The 27,277-nt window shown below is 39.6% G+C and overlaps 2 protein-coding genes across 2 annotated transcripts in view; both read right to left on the bottom strand.

Annotated features, from left to right (window-relative positions):
• Window positions 1–3,082, bottom strand: part of LOC130429861 (uncharacterized) — a 38,428-nt gene extending 35,346 nt beyond the window's left edge. The window contains exons 1-3 of the mRNA XM_056758686.1: window positions 2,911–3,082; window positions 2,706–2,834; window positions 2,492–2,557 (exon numbers count right to left, since the gene is read on the bottom strand). Coding sequence (XP_056614664.1) covers window positions 2,492–2,557; window positions 2,706–2,834; window positions 2,911–3,082 — 367 coding nt within the window. The remainder of the gene's footprint in view (window positions 1–2,491; window positions 2,558–2,705; window positions 2,835–2,910) is intronic.
• LOC130429385 (uncharacterized) overlaps window positions 1–27,277 on the bottom strand; it is a 28,155-nt gene extending 878 nt beyond the window's left edge. The window contains exons 1-6 of the mRNA XM_056757916.1: window positions 27,003–27,277; window positions 22,278–22,616; window positions 20,257–20,604; window positions 16,987–17,103; window positions 14,388–14,714; window positions 5,917–6,222 (exon numbers count right to left, since the gene is read on the bottom strand). Coding sequence (XP_056613894.1) covers window positions 5,939–6,222; window positions 14,388–14,714; window positions 16,987–17,103; window positions 20,257–20,604; window positions 22,278–22,616; window positions 27,003–27,045 — 1,458 coding nt within the window. The 5' untranslated portion in view covers window positions 27,046–27,277 and the 3' untranslated portion in view covers window positions 5,917–5,938. The remainder of the gene's footprint in view (window positions 1–5,916; window positions 6,223–14,387; window positions 14,715–16,986; window positions 17,104–20,256; window positions 20,605–22,277; window positions 22,617–27,002) is intronic.

Below are 27,277 nucleotides of genomic sequence, written 5' to 3'. Positions count from 1 at the left end.
CATATTCCTGAAGTTTGGATTCACCTGAAACCTGTTTCAGTGTTTGAAGCAAGCACAGAGGTCAGACATTTCTGATAGTTGATCACCAGGTTTGCACATAAGGTTTCTTGGCTGTCGCTCAACAAATTGGAGTTTATCCTCCCTCATATATGTTCTATAGGACTAGTGTCTAGAGACTGGCTTCTCCTTAAGCCACCCTTTGGTTGTCGTGACAATAGGTTTTGGGTCTTTGTCGCGTTAAAGGCACATCCACGACCCATCAAAATGTAGGGCTGCAACAACGAATCGATTACTAAAAGATTTGGCAACGAATTTCATAATTGAATCGTTGTGTCGCGCGACACGGAGACGTTTGATTATAAAAAAAAAACTTTATTTGAACGCAGAGCGGAGTGAACACACTCGGTCTCTCTCGCGCACTGATGCTAGCAGAGTTCGGCGCCTCATATACAGGGCGGAGCAAAAATAAAAAAAATGAACGGAGGAAAGATACATGACGGAGGCAGAGAAATCCGCACGACCAAAGTCATCCAAGATGCGGGAGCATTTCACACTAAATAAACAGAAAAAGTGCGTTAACTGCAAAATATGCAAAAGCGACATGGCGTGAGCACCACGGCAATGATCCATCACCTGAAACGCAAACATGTTGAAGTCTTTGATGAGGAGGAAGGGAGTTCAACAGCAGGTTAAGTCATTACGTTGTCGTACTTTTGTTCTGTTTTGAAGTGATGAACGTAATGTCCCTGGTGCTAGTGTTTACTCGTCATCCAGCTTGACAAGCATGACAAGTTAGCATTAGCTCGTTAATAACAGTAGTAAAGCAGGGGCGGTGTAGTTACTTTGCACTTTGCATTGAAAGACTAAAGACAAGTTTTCATTCACTCGCCGTTTTTGAACCATTCATTTATCAATCTGTTGTCATGTATAGCTACACTGCAAAAAAAAGCTTTTCTTATTTAGTAATTTATTTCTCGTTTCCAGTCCAAGTTTCTAAAAAAAAATCAAGATTACTAGACAAGAAAAATGTCATGAGAAAATTAATTGATGCTTAAAACTTCTGTTTGAAATTATATCTCATTAAGATTATTTTTCTCACCCCATTGGCAGATAATTTTGCTTGTTTTAAGCAAACAGTCACTTCATTTTGAGGTGTTTTTTCAGAAAACAAGACATAATTTCTTATGCTATTTCATGTGTCTAGTAAATGTATCTTGATTTAAGATTTTTTTGATATTTGGACTGACAACAGGACAGTTAGAAAAGCAATTTTTGCAGTGTATATTCTGTGCTTTGTCCCATATAGGTCATTATTGACAAATATATTTGTGTGTGTTGTACTTTTTAATTTAATTTTAAAGTTATTTTATAGCACTCTGCCATCTTAAGCTGTGTTTAAATGTGGTGTATAAATGAAGCTTGCACTTACTACAATGATGGTAATAATTGAATGAATAAGCTTCAACTGAATTTGAGAGAGAGTGTGAGTTTGTGAGTGTGTGCGTCTGCAAAAGTGTGCATCTGCGAGTGTCTGTCTGCAGTGTAGTGTAGAGAACAAGTTCTGACATTCAAACAAATCCTGTTAAATTTTCTGATTTGTATCATTCTTTATTTTTTATAAATTATTTATTGTTCTGGCAGCTCAGGTGGCACTTTATTTAAAAAAAAGTCTATATATTTGGCAGAAGTAAAGCATACATGTGTATGTTTTTTGTGTTAGTCCATTTTTATTTTCTTATTATTATAACAGCTCAGGGATGTTCGAGGAGCAACATGTTTGTGCACTTTCTAAAGATTTTAGTTCTGTTTTTGAATAAAAGGTTGAAAATGAATGCTTTTCTTGGTTTATGTTTTTATCCGATTCATCGATTAATCGAAAAAATAATTTACAGATTATTAAAATAATCGTTAGTTGCAGCCCTATCAAAATTACTTTCTAACTTAGTCTTTTTTTCTTGTTTCCAGTTAAAATGTCTACAAATTCTTGAATCAAGATACATTTTCTCGATGAGCAAAGTGACCTAAGAAAATAAGTCTTGTTTATTTGCTATCTTAATGGAGAAACGACAGCTGAATACAGTTAAATTAATAACGTCATCAGAATAGTCTAATTGATGTGCAAATCAGGCATAAAGTGATTAAAATGTGCTAATTTGCAGACATTTGTCAGGCAATGCAGAGGAATAGGATAAACAAAATAACTTGAATATCACCCGTTATTAGTTAATATGACGTCAGGAGTCTTCTATTGAAATCGTCTTGGTTACGGATGTAACCTCAGGTCCCTGCTGGAGGTAACGAGACCTTGCTTCGAACCGACAGATGGGGTTCGCCCTTGAGATCTATAAACTTCGACTAGCTTAGAAAAGGCCTATGAAATTGGTAAATGAAATTTGCATGCCGAACTCCAACCCTGGATGTCCAAGTTTAAAAGGGAGACAGTGTACTGTATTCATTCAACTTAGTTCTGAGGAGCCTGAGAGCCTCTCACGACTGCCGCAGTGGGCAGGACGCGTTGTGGCATAGTTCCCGTGCGCCAGTAGGTCAACCTCCGATGCTGCAAAGGACATATCATTATCACGCACCTTTTCCGAATGCGAGGGTGAGGAACAAGAAGGCGGGACCGATCAAACGAGCGAGACGAGGTGTGTGCAGTCCGCGAGCCAAAGTTTACAGATTATCGATCACAATAATCCTCATATCACCCTCGCTGCTCGCCGAAGCGGACTGCTGGGCCGTGGCCACTGCTGTCACGGAACGGGTTCCCGTGGGAAGACAGCCACCCGTGAACGCAACGTCTGAATCCACACTAGGGCAGGACGTTTCCACAACGGCTGCCCGATGTGGTGGAAACCCAAACACTTGAGGCAGACATCGTGTCCGTCCCCCTCCTCGATGAGTGTGTTGCACCCGAGAGAACAGCGGGACATGCCGCACTGGAGAGATTTGCTCTTTTAGCGAAAAAGCTGGAACTGCCGAGACGCCTAGGGGAAGTCACTGCAGTAAGGGACAGTCTGCTGCACCACGTCGTAGAATCCAGCAGTGTAGATAGAGATACTAACCTCGAAGTTTGCTCAGTCATAAGCGAAGGCTCCAAAGAACAAAAGGTGGATGAATTAATGCACCATCTCCCTTTCATACCCGGATATCCGGGGGCGGACTCCGGCATGCAAATTTGATTCGCCAATTTCATTGGCCTTTTCTAAGCTAGTCGAAGTTGATAAATTCTAAATTCTATAAATAAAGTACAAACCCTATCTGTCGGTTCGACACAACGTCAAGAGACCGACATAAAGGGAAGTTATGTTTAAATAAGCAGATATATATGCAGCTTGTTTTGGATAATTTAGCAAAAATCTACAGAAGCAAACAGATGAGGGTATTGAAGGCTTAAAACAAAACCTTAATGTGTATTTTGGAAATGTCGTTTCAATTAGACCAAATGAAGACATGAAAGCAAAATAGACAAACATGTTAAAATTGAATAGTACATTAACTCTTTCCCCGCCAGCTTAGGCCAGCGTTTTTTTACATTTTCACCAAACTTAAATGGCTTAAAATGCATCACTTTGATTAAACAGCTAATTAACGTTTTTTGTCAAAGATTCCGCTCAGATTACACTCCGAACAATCATTAAAAACCGTTAAGAAATATACATTTTAGGTTCTGTGATTCTGTACTTTTCCCCAAAGGTGTGTAACACCGCCACCTGCTGTACAACAGTACAACCACTGATTGCAGTAATAACCTGCTTTGGTGGGAACCGTTTTTTTAAATGACAAGATAAATCATCAATGGTGTTGAAAGAGTTAAAGGAGTGATGAACTTCAACCCGAGCTTTTGTTATATAAGAGAGAATCGTATTCACGCGAACATCACGTAAGTGTGAGAACTGAAAACACCCTTGTTACTGAGATTTCATCCGTTATTGACACCAGGCCCAGCTAATGCCAGGGTCTGGAATGCACCTATCTATGACAACATTGATAGGTTGAACACCACCAACACAGAAAAATATCAACAGCTACTTCTCTAGCCCCGCCCACTGGTTCGCACATGACAGTTCTGAGGTAACACATATGGCGCGGAACCAGAAGCGAGCAAGCAATAAACAAACATGCTGTTGAAGATAGCTAAATATTGTGCCATCCCTGTTTGTGGAAGAACAAAGTCGCTGCATAACCTTCCTTCTGATTCCGACATAATTAATGAAGGGTTAAAGTTTATTTTAAAGTTAAGACATTCCAACTCATGTGGGAAAAACAAGAAGCATTTGTTTGTTTCATTTCTCTGAGGATTCCTTCCTCTGAACAAGGCAGAGATCAAAACTGGATTTGGAAGAGACTAAAAATTAAAAGCAATGCTGTGCCGTCAATATTGGATGCGATAGGAATGGTATAGCAATCTTATGCGAGTAAAAAAATGTTGTACTATACATCAAAGATCGCCTGATGATACACGAGATTAATATTACCTGGGGACAGTTAGTCATTTGTATTAATTGCAGAGGTTGTCTGTGATCTTAAGCCCGAGCGATTGTGTCACATGAAATACTGATGTGTAGAGGTTATTTATAATCCACAGAAGTTCTCCAGATAAAACTAATGCCCTGCGAAAACTGTGAATGGTGCTAATGTGTAACCTAACGTAACGTCTCTAACCAAATTCACAGAAGGCTTTAACTACTCTAACTGTTATCCAATCAAACCAGTGGGCGTTTACTTTTAGTACTTAAGCCTTCAGTGCAGCACGCCCATTAAAACAAAGTGTTTGCAGAGCTGGCCTCAAAACCTGGGTAAAAAATAGCCTTTTTAATGTAAAAACCACACGAACGTCATAAGTAAACCTCATATAACAGTATAAAACAATAAACAAGCACAGTTCATGAAACCTTTAAGTGTCAATAACAACAATCTTATCAACAATAACTTGATAAGTTTGATGTGAGACTCCTCATCTAATAACTATATCCATTATATGTTGTGTATGCTGATAGATCTAAACAGCCATCTCTCAAATGTGAAACAAAGTTCTCGTCACCATCAGTGTGTGTGTAGCATGGTACAGTGATTGTAATTATAACCATAATAATAATAATAATAATTGGTAAGGTACTGTATTTTTTAACTTTGTCAATCATTTTTTTGCAGTGTTATAATGATTTTTGCAGGTTTTTGTCATGTAAAATAACAAATTAGCACCAACTTCCTTTTTCAGTTTAGTTTGAAGGTCATTGGTGGTATCCCAATAAAACCAAAATAATTAAAACAGCTTATTGACTCGTGCAAAATGAACAAATTATTAGTGAAAATATGTAATTTTCCTTTCTGGAGTCATTCATTCTAAATTTATTTTTTAAAGTATAACTTATAAAACATACACATTGTGGCTTAGTTTCCTTTGTTGTTGCCTGTTCTTGTGATAAAATTAGTGAATTCTAAAGAAGACAATTGTCTCTATGTGAACTGATTATTTTGTAGACATTCTTGAAAAATGAAACATGAAACAATTGGGTCCGTGTGAGGGATTTAAAAAAAAAAGTTGTTTTATTTAGAAAAAATTAAAACAATATGAGAAGTGCATTTTTTTCCCACTTGAGCCCATGCCCCTCAAAATGTCTGTGCAAGCCCCTGTGGTTCTAATCACACCAGTGTGATCGTACGCTTCAAAGGGTTAACAACATTATGAATGTGAATTCAAATCATTAAGGACAGCCTGGAACCCTGCAATTGACGGAATTTGTCGTAGCGACGAATAACTTTAATCCACGTGGTAACTCTTTATGTGTAAAGTCAATGGATTCTGATATGAAACTAAAGTTAAATGTTAAGAGTGTTTAGTGTAAAACTCTTCTGGTCATTACATCATCTCTCATCATCATGTCAGATATAAATCACTGAAACAAATCCACTCACCAGGTATGACAACCCTGTATCTTTATTCTGTTCCAATTTTTCTGCTGATGATCTGAGCTTTATAAACTCCAGTGCGTTTAGCTGTGATGTGTGTGATGGTGAGATCTCCAGTCTCTTGGTTCATCTTCAGTCTGTTTCTGAATCTCTCATCAGTCGAGTCATATGAGGGTTCAGTCCCTACAGTCATTTCAGCTATGAGAGTTTTGTCATCTTCAAATGTCCACTGAATCTTATCACCTCTCTGTATTCCAGTAACATGAGTGGATAGAATGACAGAATGTCCAAACTCTACTGATCTGATCCTCTCTTCATTTATAACAGCAGCACATAGAAGAGAAAAACACAGAAGAACATCCATCAGATCAAATGTGCATTGAACATGCGGTTTATGATTTCACTCATCTGTAAATATACAATATATATAACTGATGACAAAACCATCAAACATCATCAGATCCTTACAATACAATAAATTTCTTTTATAAACTTTTATAAAAACAAATTGATTATTTATTTCTGAAATAAAGATAATATTTACTTCTAGTGCTGTCAAAAATAACACGTTAACATGCGATTCATAAATTCAGATTTATGCGTTGAAAATATTGAATACAATTAATGCAGAATCCGTTTATTTTTTCATATTTTGCCTAGCGTTCCATAATCACGCACTCATGTAAAGACTTTAAACCACTTGAACAGGATTTGAAACGATTGCTTTGACGCATCCAGTACAGGCGGAGCGCATAGAGCTCCTGCTGTTCTCTGTCAGACAGCGCCACCAGAATTAAGTTTTCTTATTGCTTGAATGAACAAAATCTTTGTAAGCACAGACTTCTACGAGTAAAAGAAGGTCGTAAATGAATGCATAGAGTTGTAAAAAAGGGAAACGCATCAGATCCGAGTGGCAGCTATTAAAGGTGCTGGATTAACCCTCAAGGGTTAAAAAAGGCATCGGTGCGTGACAATTGATTCTTTTCTCATAGCCACAGAAACCACTTAAAAATGATGTTTAATTAACAAAGTTCGGGAGGAGCCGGAGCATATAATCAGCCGGCTGGTCTATAATCAGCAACCACAGCTGTACACATTTAGCCCTAGCGAGCTCGCTAATAAATAGGGAAACCATCTTACCTGCTCGATCTCCTAAGATTAAGCATCGATTTGTTCGTTCGAAGCAATGTCCGACGATTCTCTACGAGTAGGCAAATAATCATGCCTCAAACGTTTCGCAACTGCAATGCCCATCGACGCAGACGCAAACAGCAGCTTGTTTACGTTATACATTTCTTTCCGCTTTTCGACAGCTATTTACAAATGAAAATCAAACTCTTAATGAGTTCATCAACACAGGAAGAATGTCATGTATTCAAGGGACCTTACGGATCTTTAAACGCCGAGCAGCCACGCGACAGGCCCGATCCGTAAAGCAACATTTCAAATACTTCTTCCCCGCAATTTTGGAATGTGATTCCCGCTGGAATAAGTAGCGCTCGTCGCCTCTTTCGTTTCCTTGTTCAACTGCTGCCGGCACGCTAGCTCGCTACTCAACGCCAGCTCGATGCTAAAACGCCGGCTCGTTGTAAACACCAGCGCTGCTAGCGAGAGCTCACTGCTAAAGGGGCTGCAGTGTTTCAGACGAAGGCTCCACCAGTAATCATTTGCTATTAAGGCTCGCAAGGCCTCCGCATTTTGAACCGATCAATACGATACGCCAATGCCAATACGATGTCGTTTCAACGGGTGTACACTCATTTTCTGCGAAGGGAAACAATCATTTGGGGGAAATAATTAATTCTGTTGTTCCATGCAGTCACTCTGATCAACCCCAATTTCTACGACTCATTTCCGATAAATCACAATGAACTTATAAACTGAGTTTATTTGGGTTTGAACCGCGGAAACGGAAGAAGCTGGGTGAGTACAATCTTTTACTCGAAAATACATTTAGTTTTATCCACCGTCATGCCGTCGCCTCGGCTGCGCTCAAGAATTGTTTATCGCTGGCCGGCACGAGCGCACTCACTTTGTTGTTTATTTTACAGGGACAATGTTTTATGTATAAACTCTGTGCCCGTGCTGTCCAGTGAACCAGTGTTGCCAATTCCTTTCATTTGAAAGTTGCTAAGCCTGCCCGAAAAGTAGCTAAATGTCTCCAGACAACGTCAAGTGCCAATTGCACATCAGTGACGTCACCATGTAACATCGGACTAGCTATGCACTTTAGTTCCGCTTCATATTTATACTCTCTCAGTGGTTGTATAGAGCTTATTTTAAAGCAATACAGCCAAATGCACAATAAGTGGGTTCTTAATGACTTATTTTCTGTATCTGTTGGGCAGACAACAAGGCTTTGTGATGAGTGAACTAAACCTCGTAACTGTACACCAGCAGTCACTTTGGTCGAACAGCTAAAATGCGTTTGTGTTCATGTTTATGCGTCCATACAGTTATCACGTTTTAAATCGTACATACTCGAACAAGGTCAATGCTTGCCGCTGTTACCTTAAGTTAGACAAACAGCAGCACGCCTAAGCATATTTACTAGTTGCTTCACCGCAAGATCTCCCTTGTCTCTCTACATGAACTCAACCGCATCTTGGAATCAAATCCCAGCTGCTATGTTGACTCCGAAATAATTAATTGTGTTCAACCCATACAGTGTGCACAGCAATTCAAGTTAAAACAGCAAATTTATTGGGGTGTCCGTAACATGCCCACCCTCCACAGCTAAGCGTCTTGCACACTCCGGATTAACTCCATCTGCAAGCAGAGGTATCAATTTCAGCGACTTCATCACAATCGACGTAAGCTCGATTTTAACTTTTGCAAACAGACATTGCGTCTTCCCTAGGTTTCAGAGGCATTATACGTTCACAACCTCGCCATGCGTCACTCAACATAATCACATGCCTGCCAGCCATATGGGCTCTCGGGGAGTCCCTGGTCAGAAGCAAACAAGTCCGCAGACTTTCTGCATCAGATTCCAGCCACACATGTCGACATTCCCTCACAAGAAAGAGCCATTATCGTCAGGTTGCAGTAGCAGGCCATTGGCGAACGTAGCCAGCACCACAGATTCCCTGGTTGCTATGGAACCCTCAGTCGGGAGCTTCCAGTGGCTTGTCCTTCACTCCGCATCCCAGCACAAGTCTCCCAACAACGCCCCGCCAGCAGCTGACAATGCTAGTTACCCAGGAGACATAAGCTCACAAGCTCACAAGCACCCGGAGCTCCGGTGCTTTCCCACCCATTCCCCGCCCCTGGCTCTTGGCCCACGGCGCCTCCATCGACCACTAGCGCGAGGCTGCCTCAGCTAGCGATGCAGGCGCCGGTCCTCAGCCATTTCACCGCCCCCTTAGAAGCCGCCGCTAGCGCGAGCATGACTCCGCTAGCCGCTCAGGTGGCTGCAATCCCCTCCCTTTTCTCTCTCCCGCAGAGCCGATCAAATTTCACATTGGCCACGGCGACAGCAATGCCAGTGCCGGTTAACGCACCAGCGTTGGAACCGCCTCCAGTTCCAGGCAACATCAGATCACAGATCTTGACAGAAGTTCAGGCGGCTGGCACCCGAAGCAGACCCTTTGCCAACACCGGTACATCCCTATTCGGAGCTGATATTCCGGTTAACCACCCCCTAAAAACCCTCCTCGATGCCTCTCTAAACTCCATCATCCAAGCAGTCTCCCTCAGGACCCTCCTATCTTATCTCACTGCATGGAAAAGCTTCAAGTCTTTTCACCTGGCGTTCAACATTCCCTTTCCCGAGTTTTCTGTCCTCACCATCACCTCCTTCATCTCCTTCCTAAACTCTTCAAAAAACCTCCAGGCCAGCTCAATTAAAGGCTACATGAGTGGAGTCCAGTTCTTCCACAACTCGTATTCAATTCGCCATCTGCAGCCATAGCCAGCTCCCAAACATCTATGCTTATTAAGGGCATTCAACGTACCCAGCCTGCTCGCCAGGATGCAAGGCAACCTATAACCCTGGATATATTGACCAGACGCATTTCCACCCTCCGTAAAGGATACCACTCCAAACACGTCGATCGCACACTTGACACCATGTTTATCCTAGCATTCTTCGGATTTCTAAGATGTTCAGAAATTTTCACAACATCCACTTTCAACCCCCTAACCCATCCAACGGTATCCGACCTGTCAGTAGTCGATTCAGAGATGATGTCATTCTCCATTAAACAGAGCAAGACGGACCAAACCAGGAGAGGACATTTCATCTACATATTCAATCTCCACTCACCAATTCAACCTTATCAGACCCTCCTAGCCTACCTCCACTTCAGGAAATCCCAGACCAAAACCACATCGGATCCTCTATTCGTCGACGAGTCTAGCCGCCCAGCTACACGCTTCTGGTTCCAAAAGCACCTCAAAGCTGTCCTGCTCCTATCCGGCATCCCCGCAGACCACTTTTCCGGCCACTTCTTCCGCATAGGTGCAGCAACCACAGCAGCCCAAAAAAGGCCTCTCGCACTCTCAAATCCAAGCACTAGGGCGCTGGACATCGGAAGCTTTCAAGAGCTACATCAGGTCAGATCGGTCTATCATCAGGGAAGCTCATCGAACCCTCATTTCCAAGATCATCTAGAGAATCCATACTTCACACGCATGGGCTCGAACATCCTCCATGCCAGCCGAAATCTCACTAACAGGAGATCTCACCGCCGATTCAGCCGGCTCAGGGGCCAGTTCCCAAGTCTCAGGCTCTGCAGCAGATTTAACAGCAGGAGCCAACATCGCAGCAGCGACTACCCTGGCAGAGACCAACACTTCCGTTTCAAGCAAAGAAGCCAGCGTCGCCGCAGCGACTACCCTGGCAGAGACCAACACTTCCGTTTAAAGCAAAGAAGCCAGCGTCGCCGCAGCGACTACCCTGGCAGAGACCAGCACTTCCATTTCAAGCATAGAAACCAGCGTTGCCACAGCAACAGCCTCAGCCAAGGCCAGCTTTCCCATGTCAGGCATGGAACCAAGTGCTGCAACTAAGAATCATCCACAGAAGCCTATGCTTCCGTCACAAGGGCTGAAGCCAGCGTCGCAGCAGTGACCGCCTCCACAGAGGTCCGTAGTTCCATCACAAGTGCCGAAGCCAGCGTCGCAGCAGCGATCGCCTCCGCAGAGGCCCGTGCTTCCATCTAAGGCACAGAAGCCAGCATCACCGCAGTGACCGCCTCCGCAGAGGCCAGAGCTTCCATCTAATGCGCAGAAGCCAGCGTCGCCACAGCGATCGCCTCCGCAGAGGCCAGTGCTTCCATCTAAGACGTCGAAGCCAGCGTCGCCGCAGCGATCGCCTCCGCAGAGGCCAGAGCTTCCATCTAAGACGTCAAAGCCAGCGTCGCCGCAGCGATCGCCTCCGCAGAGGCCAGAGCTTCCATCTAAGGCGTCGAAGCCAGCGTCGCCCAGTGCTTCCGCCTCGCCTTCGGCCATCTACAACTTTCCAGGAAGCAAGCATCACAGCAGCGATCACCACAGCAGGAGCCTCCATCAGGCGCCCTGCTACAGCCGGCCCCCGCCTTCAGTTGCCTCTTTCCAGTATCAGTCTTAACAACAGGGGCACCCATGAAGCAATGTTCATTTGGATAGTTCCCGAAACCCCAATATTACAATCTCCAAGCACTACTACAAGCAGCGCCTGGATTCAAACCTCTCATCACGGCAGCAGCCACCCTAATTTCATCTTTTCAGTCTCAACCATCCTCGGAGGAACCCCTGCCCCTTTCTCGTCTCATAACGAACCACATCTCCTGAGGAGCCCTCATCCTCTATCCAAACGCAGGCCACGCCTCCGCAGGGCTCAGCATTGTGTTGGGGGGGTTTGCGTACTCCGGCGGCTGTCCCACTTTTTCGCTTTATGGGGGTGTGCTCTGGGCTCAGACCGGTTCCGAGCTCGGCGCACTCACCCGTACCAAGGTAGAGTGTTTCGGGCTCGGATAGATCTGGCGAGCTCGGAGCCCGCTTCCCGGACAGCACGCCAAATACGCATAACCTTCATAACCAAGCTCTATCATTATCCCTATCAACATCACTGTTATACGTGTAGGTGAACTCGTGAAATGATGTTTAATTAACAAAGTTCGGGAGGAGCCGGAGCATATAATCAGCCGGCTGGTCTATAATCAGCAACCACAGCTGTACACATTTAGCCCTAGCGAGCTCGCTAATAAATAGGGAAACCATCTTACCTGCTCGATCTCCTAAGATTAAGCATCCCTCCTCCACCCCTGCTCCTCTCCAAAGCTAAATATCCCGCAGGAACCCCGGGGGGTGTGCTCTGGGCTCAGACCGGTTCCGAGCTCGGCGCACTCACCCGTACCAAGGTAGAGTGTTTCGGGCTCGGATAGATCTGGCGAGCTCGGAGCCCGCTTCCCGGACAGCACGCCAAATACGCATAACCTTCATAACCAAGCTCTATCATTATCCCTATCAACATCACTGTTATATGTGTAGGTGAACTCGTGAATACTCTGTCATTTGTGGTCATACATATATTTAGCACAGGTTTAAAGGGTCTACCGATACGTGTATGCTCAAAATAACAACAAAACGTTGGGGTTTTGTAAAATAAAGGAAATAAACAGGCTGCGTCTTAGACTACGTTCACACTGCAAGTCTTAATGCTCAATTCCGACTTTTTGTTCGGCAGTTCACACGATTTTAACATGTGGCTAATATCAGATTCCAATGTGAACTCGTGATGGTTATAAACTGAATCGCATGCGCAAAACAACAATAACACGTAACACGCAGTAAGCTGTCGTAGATCATTTTAGAAAATGCTCAGAGTTTAGATGTAAACACAAAACTCCGCAGGTTCACTTTAGTTTGACGTGGTTTTGTTATTCTAAATAAGTTGTGTATGATACATAATTAACATTAGGACTAGATGAAATTTACAGAAATGCTTGTCTCCTCTGTGTTTTCTATTCTTTAGTGTCTATGTGTATACTGCAAAGATATCTGCTTATTACAATAACATTAATTATAACATTGATTCAAAAATATAGACATTAATATACATTTTATAATTAGTATATAATCAGATACAAAGTAACTAGTAACTAGCTACTTGAGTTGTTTTTTAATTGCATACTTTTTTACTTTTACTCAAGTTATTTTTTAAATAGTTACTTTCTAGATTTTGGCTACTCTTTCCACCTCAGCTTACTACTAACATAGAAATATGTTGCAAATATCTACAAAAGAACTAAGAAAACACTTTATTTTCATAAAGCATTACAGAAATAAGCGTTTTAACAGATGTGTAATTTTTCAGTGTGAGCTGGTGACCATTAGTCAATGGGTTGTCAAGTGTTAAATGGGCTTTATGGGGAAAAAGATGGATTTTGTTCTTCAAATGCTATTGTATGTGCTCACAGTCAAGATTGTCTGTACAGTGTGCACATGTTTACATGTTGAAGTTTTATAACTTTTATAAATCTGTACAATATGTTCATGGAGAATGCACAATTTAATGGCCATTTTTATTTTAAATCTTTTATTAGTTCAGTTGTAATGAATGCAGAACAACTTCTTCAAGGAAGACCGTTAATCTTTGGTGAATAAGGTTTATATATTAAAGGGGTCATGGGGCGCGAATACGTGTTTTTCTGTGTCTTTAGTGTGTTATAAGTTGCTTCACAAATCTGGAAGATATAAAGACCGGCAATGCATGAAAGCTTTGGTTAAAAAGTGGGGCCATTCCAACCATTGCCACTTCACAATGACAGGCACTTCAGATTCGCAGCCTGTTAGTATATTGTCATTGTAAAAGACTTTGTTACGGACTAACGCAAGTTGAGTTTGTTGTGTGTTGGTGATCTGCAAATGCAGACACGTGTGCAAAATGAAAAAAGACAGCTTAAGTCCTAATAATCAATAATAATGTTCAAGCAAGAGACAACAAATGTCGTCTTTTTGATATCTTTTTAATAAGTATTTATTTTGGGTTTATTGTCTTTGCTGCATCGCGACGAGGCATGGCTTAACACTGGTTGATCAAGAAGGGCCAATGGGCACGCGTTATTTATTATGCTTCCTGTCCTTGTAAAAATCTGCACGTTCTCGAGAGGCGGGGCAAAGAGGAGATACAAACATCCACAGTATGTGGAAAATACAGCGTTTTTTAACCTTAAATCATGTACACACATTACATGACATCTTAAACAAATGTTAATATTAGTTTAAGCCATGTCATTTGACACCTTTAAAGCGGTTTTGAGAGGTTGTTAATGGGGAATAATAGACCTTGGGATCAGCATTGAGTTTTCCAGAGCGCCATATAACACTAAATAACATTTATCTTTATTACTCCTGTGCTCGATTTGTGTCTTTTTAAGTCAACTACTGGCTTGAAGTGTTGACTTGTTCAGGTGCACATTGTGTTTGATGAGCTGAATTGCAGAAATGTGTGTAGAACATTTAAATATTATCAATAGAATTGAGCTTCTTACCTGTGACAATAACATTGAATTGACGGTATAATGGTCCTCGACAGGTGATGAACTGCAGGAATGATTTCACTCGACTGCTGCTGCTGATCTTTACTTTATACAGTCCAGCGTCTTCTGTTCTGATGTATGTGATGGTGAAAGATCCAGTCTGATCATCCATCTTCAGTCTGTCTCTGAATCTCTCTTCATGACTAGAGATCTTGTTCTTATTTAATGTGGCTATCACTTTATCTCTGTAGCTCAACTCAATGACATCATCAGACTGAGGTTTAGTGACATCAGACTCTAGAGTGACAGAATGTCCCTCAGGCACCGTCATCACTGTAACTGTCACACAAACACAAGAGAGAGAAATATAAACATCATAACTCATCAGTGTTCAGGTGAAGATGATCAACAATCTCAGATGATTAGAAGGAATCAACCAAACTGATGAAATGTGCACCCCAAATGCACCATAAGGCTTTGGATTATTGTGCATTCACACACCCAGCGACAAAGCGAGGAGATGTCATTTGTTTCAATGGAAAGCCGGCGACCTCTGGTGACACAAGCGATAGTGGCCATGTCTAGCAATGCGACAAAGATGAGATTTTGCTCAACTTTGTGCAAATGATGATTGACTTTCGGGAGCGACTACCAACAGGAGTAAAGCATCGTAGATCAAGTCGTCCGTATCTCATCAGTTACTGCAGAGTTTGTTTATAAATGTTACTATAGCAACCAAAGCTAGGAACGCCTTCTGAACACCTCATAGCAAATGACTAGCGACACTTCTAATCAGAATCTCCGTAAAGCATGAAGTGCTCTAAAATGTCCTGGTAGATGGCCGTGTTGACTGTGGACCTAAGAAAACACAGTGGACCAAAGTCCTCTTTTCAGATGAAAGTAAAGATTCCATTTTATTTGGAAATCAAGGTCCAAGAGTCTGGAGGAAGAGATGAGAGGCACAGAATCCATGTTGCTTGAAGTCCAGTGTGAAGTTTCCAGTCAGTGATGATTCGGGCTGCCATGTCATTTGCTGGTGTTGGTCCACTGTGTTTTCAGTCCACAGTCAACGCAGCCATCTACCAGGAAATTTTAGAGCACTTCATGCAGACAAGCTTAATGGAGATGGTGATTTTATGTTCCAGCAGGACTTGTAAACCTGCCCACACTGCCAAAGGTACCAAAAGATGGTTCAATGACCATGGTGGTACTGTGCTTGATTGGCCAGCAAACTCGCCTGGCCTGAACCCCACGGAGAACATATGATGAGACACCAGACCCACAGATCAACCTGTGCTTCCATTACACCTGATCAGTGCCACAGACTGATAGACTCCATGTCACGCAGCATTCATGCAAAAGGAGGCCCAACCAAATATTGAGTGCATACAAAATAAACATACTTTTCAGAATCCTGACGCTTCAGTTTAAAATAAACTTATTGATCTTATGTACTATTTTAATTTTCTGAGACACTGAATTTTGGATTTTCATGATCTGTTAGCCATAATCATCAAAATTTCAAGAAATAAAAGCTTCAAATATTTCACTATAAGTGTAATGAATCTATATAATATATGGGTTTTACTTTCTGAAATGAGTGAGAAAACTATTGACCTTTTCGCGATATTCTAATGAGCTGCGATGCACCTGTATATCTGTGTACGGTGCTAAATTATTTTGTTTTTATAAACACAAAACATAAACGTACTCGTCTATATATTTAGGAAATATTAAAATGTATTAATTTATATTTACAGATAATTGAAATTCTAAATTACAGTTTACTAATTGTTATTATATTATATAAACAATTTACATTTAGTCATTTAGCAGAAGCTTTTATCCAAAGCAACTTAGAGAGAGTTCAGGGAGCAATAAGCGATATTTCATACAGGAGCCATAATACATTATGTGACAATACAAAGCTACTGGTTTCAACTAAAGCTACACCACTTCCTGTTGAGAGAAAGAAAAATGTGTATATCAAGTATTCACAGAATTGGTTTCAAACAGCGGGTTTTAATCACAATTAATTGTTTGACAGTCCTAGTTTTGATACAAGTTCAACTAACATTAAACCTAACCATTAAATCTACCAACGTTATATTCTGTGATATATCAAAGCAAAGTTTCTTTCTGCAAACAAGAAAACTAAAATTAGAAAAAACTTTGAGTACAGTATATAAACAACAGTTACTGACTTTAAATATGATCTGCAGTCTGGATGAGTCAGAAATAGTTGTTGTTTGTTGCTATGCTATTTAAAACTGACTTTATTATCATATCATAGCAAATGATTCATCAATCCTAGCAAGATCACATTCTCATGCACTCATTTTATGTTTTTGTGACACTCTGGTAACAGAGTCTGAATCCATCTCATGTCACTTTGTTATTTTGTGTTTTTGTATAAATTTATGTTCATAAAGATTGAAACGTCCGCTTGTGTATGGTGTTAAATGTTTTAAAATCTGTTAAAATCTGTTCTTGAAGTCATGAAGTGTTACTAAATACAAATCAAGTCAAACATTTGGAAACAAAAGAAAAACATCTTTATATTAATACAATGAATATATATGACTTCTTATCAGCTGGAGATTAAACTCACTCTTTTGTTTCTGTTGTTCATATTTAATGCAGCGATACACAATCACACCAACAACAGCAAAAACCAGCAGGAACCCACAGATTATTCCTGTCACCTGTCTTGCAGATAGACCTGGTTCTGTAATGACAGAGAGAAACACTTCAAATAACATCACACAAGTATTCCTGCTATAACAACTAGACACTTTAGATCTGTTATATAACATCAGATTCCTTCTTAAACTGGGACATGAAAGAAGAGAAAGTTTTTAGTCACAGTATTTTTTCTTATAACAATCTATCTTCTATGACCATTTCTGAAATCAATGATGCATGAACTATCCAAATCTGATATTGTTTCTTTATGTTACGTAACGGCCTGTGACCGACGGTGTTAAGTGGTCACCGGGCGGGTTTTATTAAGCAGATCTGGCAACCCTGTTGTTCAGCAGGTTCCCTCATCATGACATACAGTATTTATTGACCTACCTCAACACATCAAATATGTCCCAGATATACAAGTACTACACACTTGACAGCATGCAGAAGTAGAGCAAATCATATTATTATTAGTTTTTTACATTATTATAATATTTCGTCACCGTTGCCCTTAAACCTTGCAAAACTATCAAAGTTCGCAAACTAAATAAAATACTATTTATTGATCAACTATTCGCCAAAACCCACATAAAAACATGGAAGTTGACCAAAAGTATCATCAATGATTTCTTAATCCAGCATTTTAAGAAGTGGAAATAGTGCTTCAACTTAAAATACAACAACCCCTCAAGTTATAAACACATCAAATAACATTGAGATTGAATCATCCCATACTTGCATTTCTAGTCCAAGTCAATCTTGTGATACTTTATCAGACACTGAATGATCTGCTCGGAACTAAATGCAGACATGCACACCCTATGACAAAACAAGCAAAGTGAGGCTGAAGCGGTGTCCCAAATGACATACTATGCACTATGCACTCAACCATGTAGTGTATGAATTTAAGAAGGGTAGTATCGCCTCAAATGGAAAACTAAACGGTTTATACTAACCGGAAGTATATCGGTTTCCAAGACGAGCTCAAATGACGTCAATTGAACGGCACAATGCGTGTGAATAATCAAATTGAACATTGTACAATTAATGTAGTTTGTATCTGTTTTGCCCAGCATAACTTTAGTCGTCATCAGATTGAAGTGCGTCTGCGATCTCTGGGACTTGTTTTTTGCGTCCACTGGGTGATACTTTTTCGTTTCCATGTGTATATACTTTGTTCATTTGTTGATTAGTTTAACTGGTTTATTTTCATATTTCAACTATTTAATAATGATTATTTGACACATACACGACAATATCGCTTATTTTTGTACAACGTATTCCTTTATTAAAGGTTTTGGGGTTCATTTTTGAGAATTCCCATGATGCCTTTTGGTGTATGTCACTTCCTGTTTTACCATTTTTGAGAGAAGAATATTCAATGATTCTTTCAATACGGTTTTATGAGTGGTGGCTAGATGAAGCATTGAACCTTTTCAGCCAGGTGGTTCACAAAAGGGTTAATTTCTCGAGGCTTAATTTGCTCACAATACCATCTGGTGGCCAAAGAGCTTAAAACAAGCAGATACATTAAAGATGTGCCTGATGCGGTCTGTGATGCACTGTATTTTTCCACAGTGAAGGCTTGGAAATAAGGGTGAAGAAAAAAAAAAATCCACACAGACTAATCTATTTATATTAATATATAGTGTATTTCCTGGTGGTATATCATGATTGTATAACATAACTGTGTATTAAGCATGTTGACTTGAAATGAAGGGGCTATCAAATGTGTGTAAATCAATTATTTAGTCATAATAGGCATTATTTGTATTATAAAAACTGGAATGTGTCTCAGCTTAACTGGGCAGAGGGCAGTGAATGTGGTTTATATGGCTGTCAAAATGTCGCGGCAAGATTCAAACCGCTTCCTGAACCACTAATGCGGAAGGGAGGCTTCATCTATGACGATATTGGTCTAAATCGATACAAGCCTTGATACGCTCTTCACTGAAAGCTTCTGCACATTGTAAATCTGTAGTTTATGACTTGCCCTGAAACAAACCTCAATGAGGAATATAAAGCTACGATGGGAACGCTATTTAAAAATAGCTGTTGTTTTCCAAATAAATATTTACAAGTAAAAATAAGACTAGACTATTGTATGTACAAGGTATGTGCTATATACAGCAGAGTGAAATATCATTTACAGAAAAAGTTTTATAAAAAATAGATGGTGTATTATCTGGAGGATATAATTAATATTGCACTTTATTATTATTATTGCACAGAGTTATTAAATTGCACAATGGGCAAAAAACATTTAACTGTTCAAGAGGTAGATGGCCTGAGGGAAGACATGTTTTAATTCTGGTTGTTTTGGTGCTCAGTGCTCTGTAGTGCCGACCAGACTGCAGCATTGTGAAGAGATGATGGCATGGATGTGAGAGGTCCAGGGTGAATTTCTGAGCCATTTCCTCACTCTGGATATATACACGACAAACTTTGCATTTATACATGATAGACTTTGCCGTTATATTATAATATAAGTGTAGTAGAGTAGGCGGGGCGAGACCGTGGTCGAGTCCGGTGAGTAATTGTGAATAAGCGCAAGCTGTGCTCACACCGGGCTCGAATCTCGAAGGAGATTGGGAGCATATAAAAGGAACGAGCGACCGGCCCGTCGAAGAGAGAGGATCGGGCCCGAACTTGTGTTTGTATTTATGTTTATGTTATTTCGCCGGCGGTCGTCCGTGAGGGGCTGCCGGCTGTAATTATTTCTGTTATTAAATGTTTAAATGTCTTCCGGTTCCCGTCTCCTGCCTTCCCTATTTGAATCTTATTACAATAAGATTTATTTTAAATAATATTTATATATATACACATCTATACCAGTCATACTGTTTTTAATGTTAAAATAAAATAAAACATAGATATAATCCTTGTTGGAGTTCTGATAAATTGCCCGGTTTATTTGTGTCGATTTGCATGTGACGTCACAGGTAGGTGTCGACTGCAAGTGACGTCACAGGAACAGAAGATGTCAGAGTGCAAGTGTGACAGTGCAAGTGCAATTCTGAAGACAGATGCTATTGTATTTTGGAGGCTCCTTGAGTCTAACAGTTTGTGTGGCTTTCCAGCTCCAGTGTGTTTTAACTCAATATGAAGGGAGACGAGTTTCTTCATGATATGATGTGATTTCACACTTAGCTGATATTAATAATTATTAATATGAGAGAATTGAGATACTCACCACTGACAGAAACACTGAATGTCTTGTATTTTGTGTCTCTGTTGTTGATGATCTGTAGTTTATAAACTCCAGTGTCTGTGGTTTTGGTGTTTATGATGATGAGAGATCCAGTGTGATCATCCAGCTTCAGTCTGTCTCTGAACATCCCATCAAGAACATCATCATATACTGAGCTCTTATTGTCTTCTTTGTCACCTTTAGCTAGAAGAACACCATCTTCTCCAAACCTCCACACTATCATATCACCTCTCTGTGTTTGAACATCAGTGTGTAGAGTCACTGAACCTCCCTCAGTCAATGACTCCGACTTGATGTTACTTTGTTCAGCTCTGAAAACAATTGGAGTATCTACAAGAAAAAGATTTACAAACAGATTACATTTATAAACGTTGTCAGCTGATGTAAACAGAGCTTTAATACCATATAAAAAAATTAACTGGTGGAGGCAAAAACAGAAGCTGCTTTACTACAGCTGAATTCAATGGCAGTAATCTGAATGTCTCATTGACTCCCATGAACACTTGCACGCTAATTTTAAACCATTGCGGAGTAATGTGAACATTAGAACATCTTGGAGAGAATATCACCCTGAACGAATACTTTTGAATGGAGAATAGACAGCAGCAGCTGTGGAAGACGTTTCCGTGATCTTCAATATCTGTCATTTCTTAAATAATAACTTTTATTTTCTGCAGTTTTATAACCCCTAGTCCCTCTTGAAACCAGACAAAGTTTGTAGGCTTAGTGACTCTCTGTCACTGCAATATTAACTTGGTAACTTATTACCACATAATATAAATGTTTATTCTAGTGCTTATTATGAATTTATTCAGAATTCAGCTGTAAAATATTTCACCAGCAGTACAGCTGCACCAGTGTTCTGGAAATCAGTGCAGAATCAGTTCATTTCAACAAGTCATTAAATAGTGAATGCAGAATACTGAAGGAAAACTGTTGGGGTTCAATGTCGTTTTATGCGATCTGTCTTTTACACTGTTCAACTTTCTGGATTCTCATGCTAAACATGAGCAAAGGGACAAAAAACGAGTTGGACGTATAATGTAGTAATTCTACACCAGATACACTCCCTCAACTTTCAGAAGTTTTTTCAAACATGGCTCTTGTTATGTTACAGAGGTCATTATACCTTTTGTGGGCAATTTCCGCTATGATAGCACAAACGCACACATCAACCAGATCGAAAGCGAGAGAAAGGGCACGAACATCAATGTGTTTTGTTCAGCCGTACAAGTGTGTTTGTTTGTTCACTGCATTTCGGTGCGAAATGTTATATAAATGTGGATTTAACACTGAATTGGCAGATGGTTGGTCATAGCATTAAAAGATGCCTGTCATGAACCGCAAAGAGTAAGTGAAACTGCGTCAAATGTCTGCGTTTTGTTTTGCCTTTTGATTAAGTCATAGTTGATGCGGTTGTCGAACCCTTTTTCGTTAACCATAGCGCTACATGTGTACTGATCAATAATTAAATAAAATAACATCTTAAAATCTGTTCATGTAAATTAATTAATTTATACTGACCAACAATGAACATTTCATGTTAATGTATTTAGTAATCGTTTAAATGTTAGTTACTAAGAATATAACTATTTGTGTCATTACCAATATTAGTTAACAGATACACGTTCTTACTTTCAAGGTATAAGTAAATGGTGAAATTCGAATAAGATTAACAATAAATAATGCAAAAATATTCATCAATGTCATATTGTAGTCTTGTTATATTTATTAATACAAATCTCAAAATTTAAGGCATTAATGTCGTGGCAGTTTTTTCCCCAGTGCTATCAAAATTGCTGTTGTATTGAAGTTAGAAATTCCGGTATTGTAACAGCACAGATCTTTTTTTAGCGTGTTGTATTAACAAGTTAAGTGATTTTCAAAGAGGCCCGGCTTCGTCACACACATAACTAGTTTGCCTTTTGAATCTATACTTTAATTAAATGTTAAAAGCAAACTTCATAACATCTTAATTAAAAATCCCCAAAATGAATCCTTACCTTTGACAGTAACTCTGAATCTCAAGTATGCTGTCCCAGTGCGGTGGTTGATTTCTGCTTCATATCGTCCAAAGTGTTTGTGTCTGATGTTCTTGATAATGAGAGATCCAGTCTTACTGTCTAATAACTCCAGTCTGTCTCTAAATCTCCCATCATCCAAATCTTTTTTTGTGATCCTGATGCCAGTCATCTCAACCAAAAGTTTGGCAGAGCCTTCTTCTCCAAACCTCCACCTTATCGTGTCAGTGTTCTGTAGTTCAGTTTCATCATTGTGTAGAGTGACCGATTCTCCTTCATACACTTCCACTGACTTCTCATCTGTCACAGTTCCAAACACACCTGAACAACACAAACAAAAACAGTCATTCAGAGATTATATTTTACATTTACATTTAGTCATTTAGCAGACGCTCTTATCCAAAGCGACTTACAAGTGGGGTAGGTAATGGAAGCAATTAGGACAGCATAAGTACAACAAAAGCATAAGTGCAATCAAAAAGAAGGTTCATATAGCCTAACACAGTATACACAACTATCCGTCACACAACTGCTACACAAATCTAACTGACAACATTGAGTCTTGTCTAATAAACATGATTTGACTTATTATGTTGTGAATAGAGCTGCTAGTGTTTCTGACTGATTGTAGAATCTAAAGATGTGCTATTTCTAGATTCTTACTCTCAAACTGACAGGTAAACACAAAACTACATCAACATACCCATATTAGCAAGGGTCCATGTAAAAAAAAAAGGATATTAGATCAGGTTATCTCTATAAAGCGCTCTTAAAGTGACAGCAGGATAATAAAGATCTCTGTTTAAAATGTTTATGTTTATAATGTCAAACAACAAAGGACGGGCCCAAAACACTCACTCACAATTAAGGAATTATAAACATTATATTTGAAATATAAAACACTATAATGTAGTGGTTAAAGAAGTGCTTTAAATACACTTTAAAAACAGAACACTTTTCACCAGTCATCCTCAACATGCGGGCCGGATCCGAACCTTTGCTTTACTTTGTTCTATCCGGACCTTGAGACATAGCCTAATAAACCATTTAAAACTTTTGACTGGTTGATTATATTGAGTCGTCTTCACAACGGTATACTTTGTAAACGGCATGCTGTGTGCAAATAACTGTCTAACTAGGATTAAATACGTTGGAAACACAAAAAATATGAGAAATCACATCTCCCATTTACACTATTAGCAACCCAGCAATTCAGAGCTGTGCAGCCAACAATAAAGCAATAGCGACAGCTTTACTTCCGAACTCCTAACGGGCTAAGAAAACGCATCTCTCACTCCCCTCGTCTCGCTTATAGCCATTGAAAGAGAGAGTTGCGTCAACTTCGTTGACTCCAATGGAACGGTTCATGGAGGCTCTCAATAGTTCCCGGAAGTTACTAGTAACACTTGGAGCAGTGACTAAACATACCAACTGAGGTAAACCCATTCAAGACCATTTATACAATTAAAATTGAAAGACAAACCATTTAAAGATACAATATAACTTCCTGGTACTATCTGAAGGCTCCATGAATCGCATGACGCTCCAGCGTTTTGGACTACTGTTGGCAAAACTCTCTCTCTCTATGGCTCTGGTCCTGCTCGGCTGGTCAGTGTCATGTTCTTTCTGTTAATGCAATGCGTTGCACTATGAATGCCTGATAAAAGAGCGTTTCTTATATACAGTATATCCAACTGGGCTAAATTGATTTATTTTCAATAAACATTTAGTCTGGACCTCCGTTTGAAAGAAAATATAAAGACCGGACCTCTTGAAACTTTAAAGTGTAAGTAGCATCAAATCATGAAAGTGACATTTTATGCAATGTGTTATGTTGCAGTGTTTGAAAGTAAGCAGTCTGACAAGTTGTAAGTCCAAACGTGAATAAATAAAGTTATTGGCTTGTAAAAAAAAGGGCGACTCTGAATCCCTCAAACGAGACGTGTCTCTTACCGCCCCGTATCTACATCACTAGACATTGTCCCCGCCTACTTTTGCTGGTACTGTCGCGAAAACTTCACTCTCCTCCCCAAAACACTGTTGCTCGTTCGTGATGCGTGTGCCGTCTAAAACCTGTGTTCTACGTTGTAAAACTAATTGCGTTTTATTTAAACTACCAAAGGAAGAACGTCTGAGGAAACAATGGTTACAATTCATTTTTAAATGACACCACAGGAGTATAACCCCAGGGTTTTACTTTGAGAGCGTAATTTCACCAAAGATTGCTTCAATTATCTTGGCGCGTTCACTGCAGGATATGTTAAAAGACTATCCTAGAAAGAGGGGAAATACCAACCTTATTTGGACCTTTTAGCTCCACCGAATCACAACCTGTTAGTGTGACTATTTATTTTTGTATGAACTTCAAGAAATATTTGCGTACCTTATGTCTGTGTTAAACCAATGCATATAACTTCAACATGTACCGTTATTTCTGGGGTGTTACAGTTTGTTTAATGATCTATGAACCCGGCTAATTTAAGTGTTTATCTTTTATCTACTATCGTCTTCGGATGTTTCTTCGTCACACTCGGGCTCAAACTGGTAAGGTAAAATGCCTGCCATCTCCATCTATACTGTATAATACCACCTGTAAACCGTTATCCAGCAATGATGGTCGACTGCCGGCAAAAACAAAGATAATAAAACATAACATAAAATCTAGGCCTGTCATCTCCTGTCGTACACTCGGGTCGCTCCTTTTATGCTTCCGATCTCCTCCAAAGAGATGCGATACTCGTGCAACACACAGCTGACACTCATTATCATCACTCGTCGTTCCCTGAGGCTCTCGTCTCGCCCTGCTCGTTACAAACCAATCACAGCAGACTACACCATATGACCAATCACATGACACCAGGCTAGCGGTTAGGAGGGGACTAGATGGATGAATCGCGGAACGAATCATTTGAGAGTCAGTCAAGAAGTAAGGTAAGAATAATTACCTATTATTATGACATGTACACATTTTTTTACACCTGTGTACATAAACCTTTTGTTGGACACACCGTAAACCAAAGTAAGACCTTAAAAATCATATGCTACTTACTCTTTAATTGAATACCCCTGCTATACACTGTGTTCAAAGAGAGAGTGTGTATAAGCAATAAAATCAATAATCATTATAACTTGATTTTCTATATCAAACTATGCAGAATGTTAATGCCCTGGCAGTGGCAGATAGCTTTGATTTATATTTAATTTCATCAAGTAATGTTCAAGTTGAGATTTACAATAAATATATTAATATTTAGACACTGCAGATTATTCTTTCATACACACAACAGCAAAAAAAATGAAATAAGAGAAAAGCAAGACGATCCCTAACTGATCGTGAATAATAAGAAACCGGAAACTATGGTGGTTTTCCTAAGTATATAACTGAGTTTTCTTACAGTAATAAAAGACTACATTTAAAATTTCTAAATACATTACATTTGGTTCTTATGTAAAAGCATACATTTAAGATAGTTATAGAAGTTCATGTATTCTGTTATTTTAACAAAGGCTATGGGCCTCATAGGATGGGCACCAAGCAGATATGGACCTCACATCTGCTAAGCATCACACACACACACACTTTTCAGGACACTAGTTTGTACTAGTCACAGACGAACACAGTAGACATTATTATATTGATTTAAGCAAATGTTACTAAACACTAAGCCAGGTTTAGTAAATGACAATGTGACATATTAGAAATTATGTTTCTATAGGCTTTCAAATTTGAAAAATGCGAATTTTTACAAAATGCTACAGTAAAATAAGTCCCTATGGTGTGCATATAGTGTGGGATGTCCCCTACAGAAACCCATCATCAGTTTTTTCTACTTATTAGAAATAATGTTTCTATAGGGTTTCAAAGTTGAAAAATGTGTATTTCTACAAAATGCTACAAATTGTTTTCCAAAACCATACTGCTCAAATCCATGGGTACTATATTAAAAAAAATGGTTTGCCAATAGTAGTCAATACACAAAACACATGTTAACTACACTTTTACGACAAAAAAAACGAGAAATGGGAAAAACTACTTTTTCCCATTTCATTTGCAGGACAAAGGTGAAAAAGGCATTAAAATAAGAAATAATTACAAGTTACAGACAGAGACATGGTAATCCTAATGCAAACATTCGTAGAAAAAGTGCCTAAATTACGACAAAAACGAAAGACAAGAAATATATTATGCAAGAGACACACGGATCATCTACGTTTTAAATAAAAAATTTAAAGCGCTGAATATACCATAAACCACTCAATAAGCGCGAATCTGAATCTATCTATACAGTCTCTCAAACACGTGCGTCCCTTTTGTCACATACATGCTTTTCAAATCTCTCTTCAAAAACAGAAAACTCATGCACATATACAGTTCTGGGCTCCTATCACCAGGGGTTTATTAAATAAAAACAGATTATCCAGTATATTGATAACAAATACATCATGTGAAAATGCAAATGAGACGTGTTGGCTAAATGTCACAGCCATAATGCTGGTATTGCCCGTATAAGCTACCTATATCATGACATTTGAACACCCAAGCGACTTTAAGCACACGCGTCTGATGCATTATTTTTAATAACATTGTTTCGGTAAAGTTCTTTGTAAGTTATTCTTCGTTTGAGAACACCCAAATATCAGTAAATGCCATTTCCGGTTTCAAAGTTAAAGTTAAGGTTTAAAAATAGAAAATCAAGAAACACTTACCGCAGACGTGCAATAAAACAATGCTGTGAATAAAGCTTCTCATGCTGCTGTTGATCCCAGTAACAAATCGCTTAGTTAAAATATTCGGTGTAAGGAATACATCTCATCAATGCGTTTTCTGAGTCGAACCTAACGCGACTACGACAACCACTGTGCAAACTAAACTTGCTATTATCTCCGAGTCCAATAATGTAAAGATTAATAACAGTGACGTTACGTTCTGTAACCGAGACTTCGTACGGTCAGGTGTGTCGAAAAGTCCCAAGAAGAACCGA

The sequence above is a fragment of the Triplophysa dalaica genome, chromosome 10, assembly GCF_015846415.1.
Source record: "Triplophysa dalaica isolate WHDGS20190420 chromosome 10, ASM1584641v1, whole genome shotgun sequence".
Classification (NCBI taxonomy): Eukaryota; Metazoa; Chordata; class Actinopteri; order Cypriniformes; family Nemacheilidae; genus Triplophysa; species Triplophysa dalaica.
The sequence above is the reverse complement of the archived record's forward strand: the minus strand, read 5'-3'. Positions and strand labels throughout refer to the sequence as shown.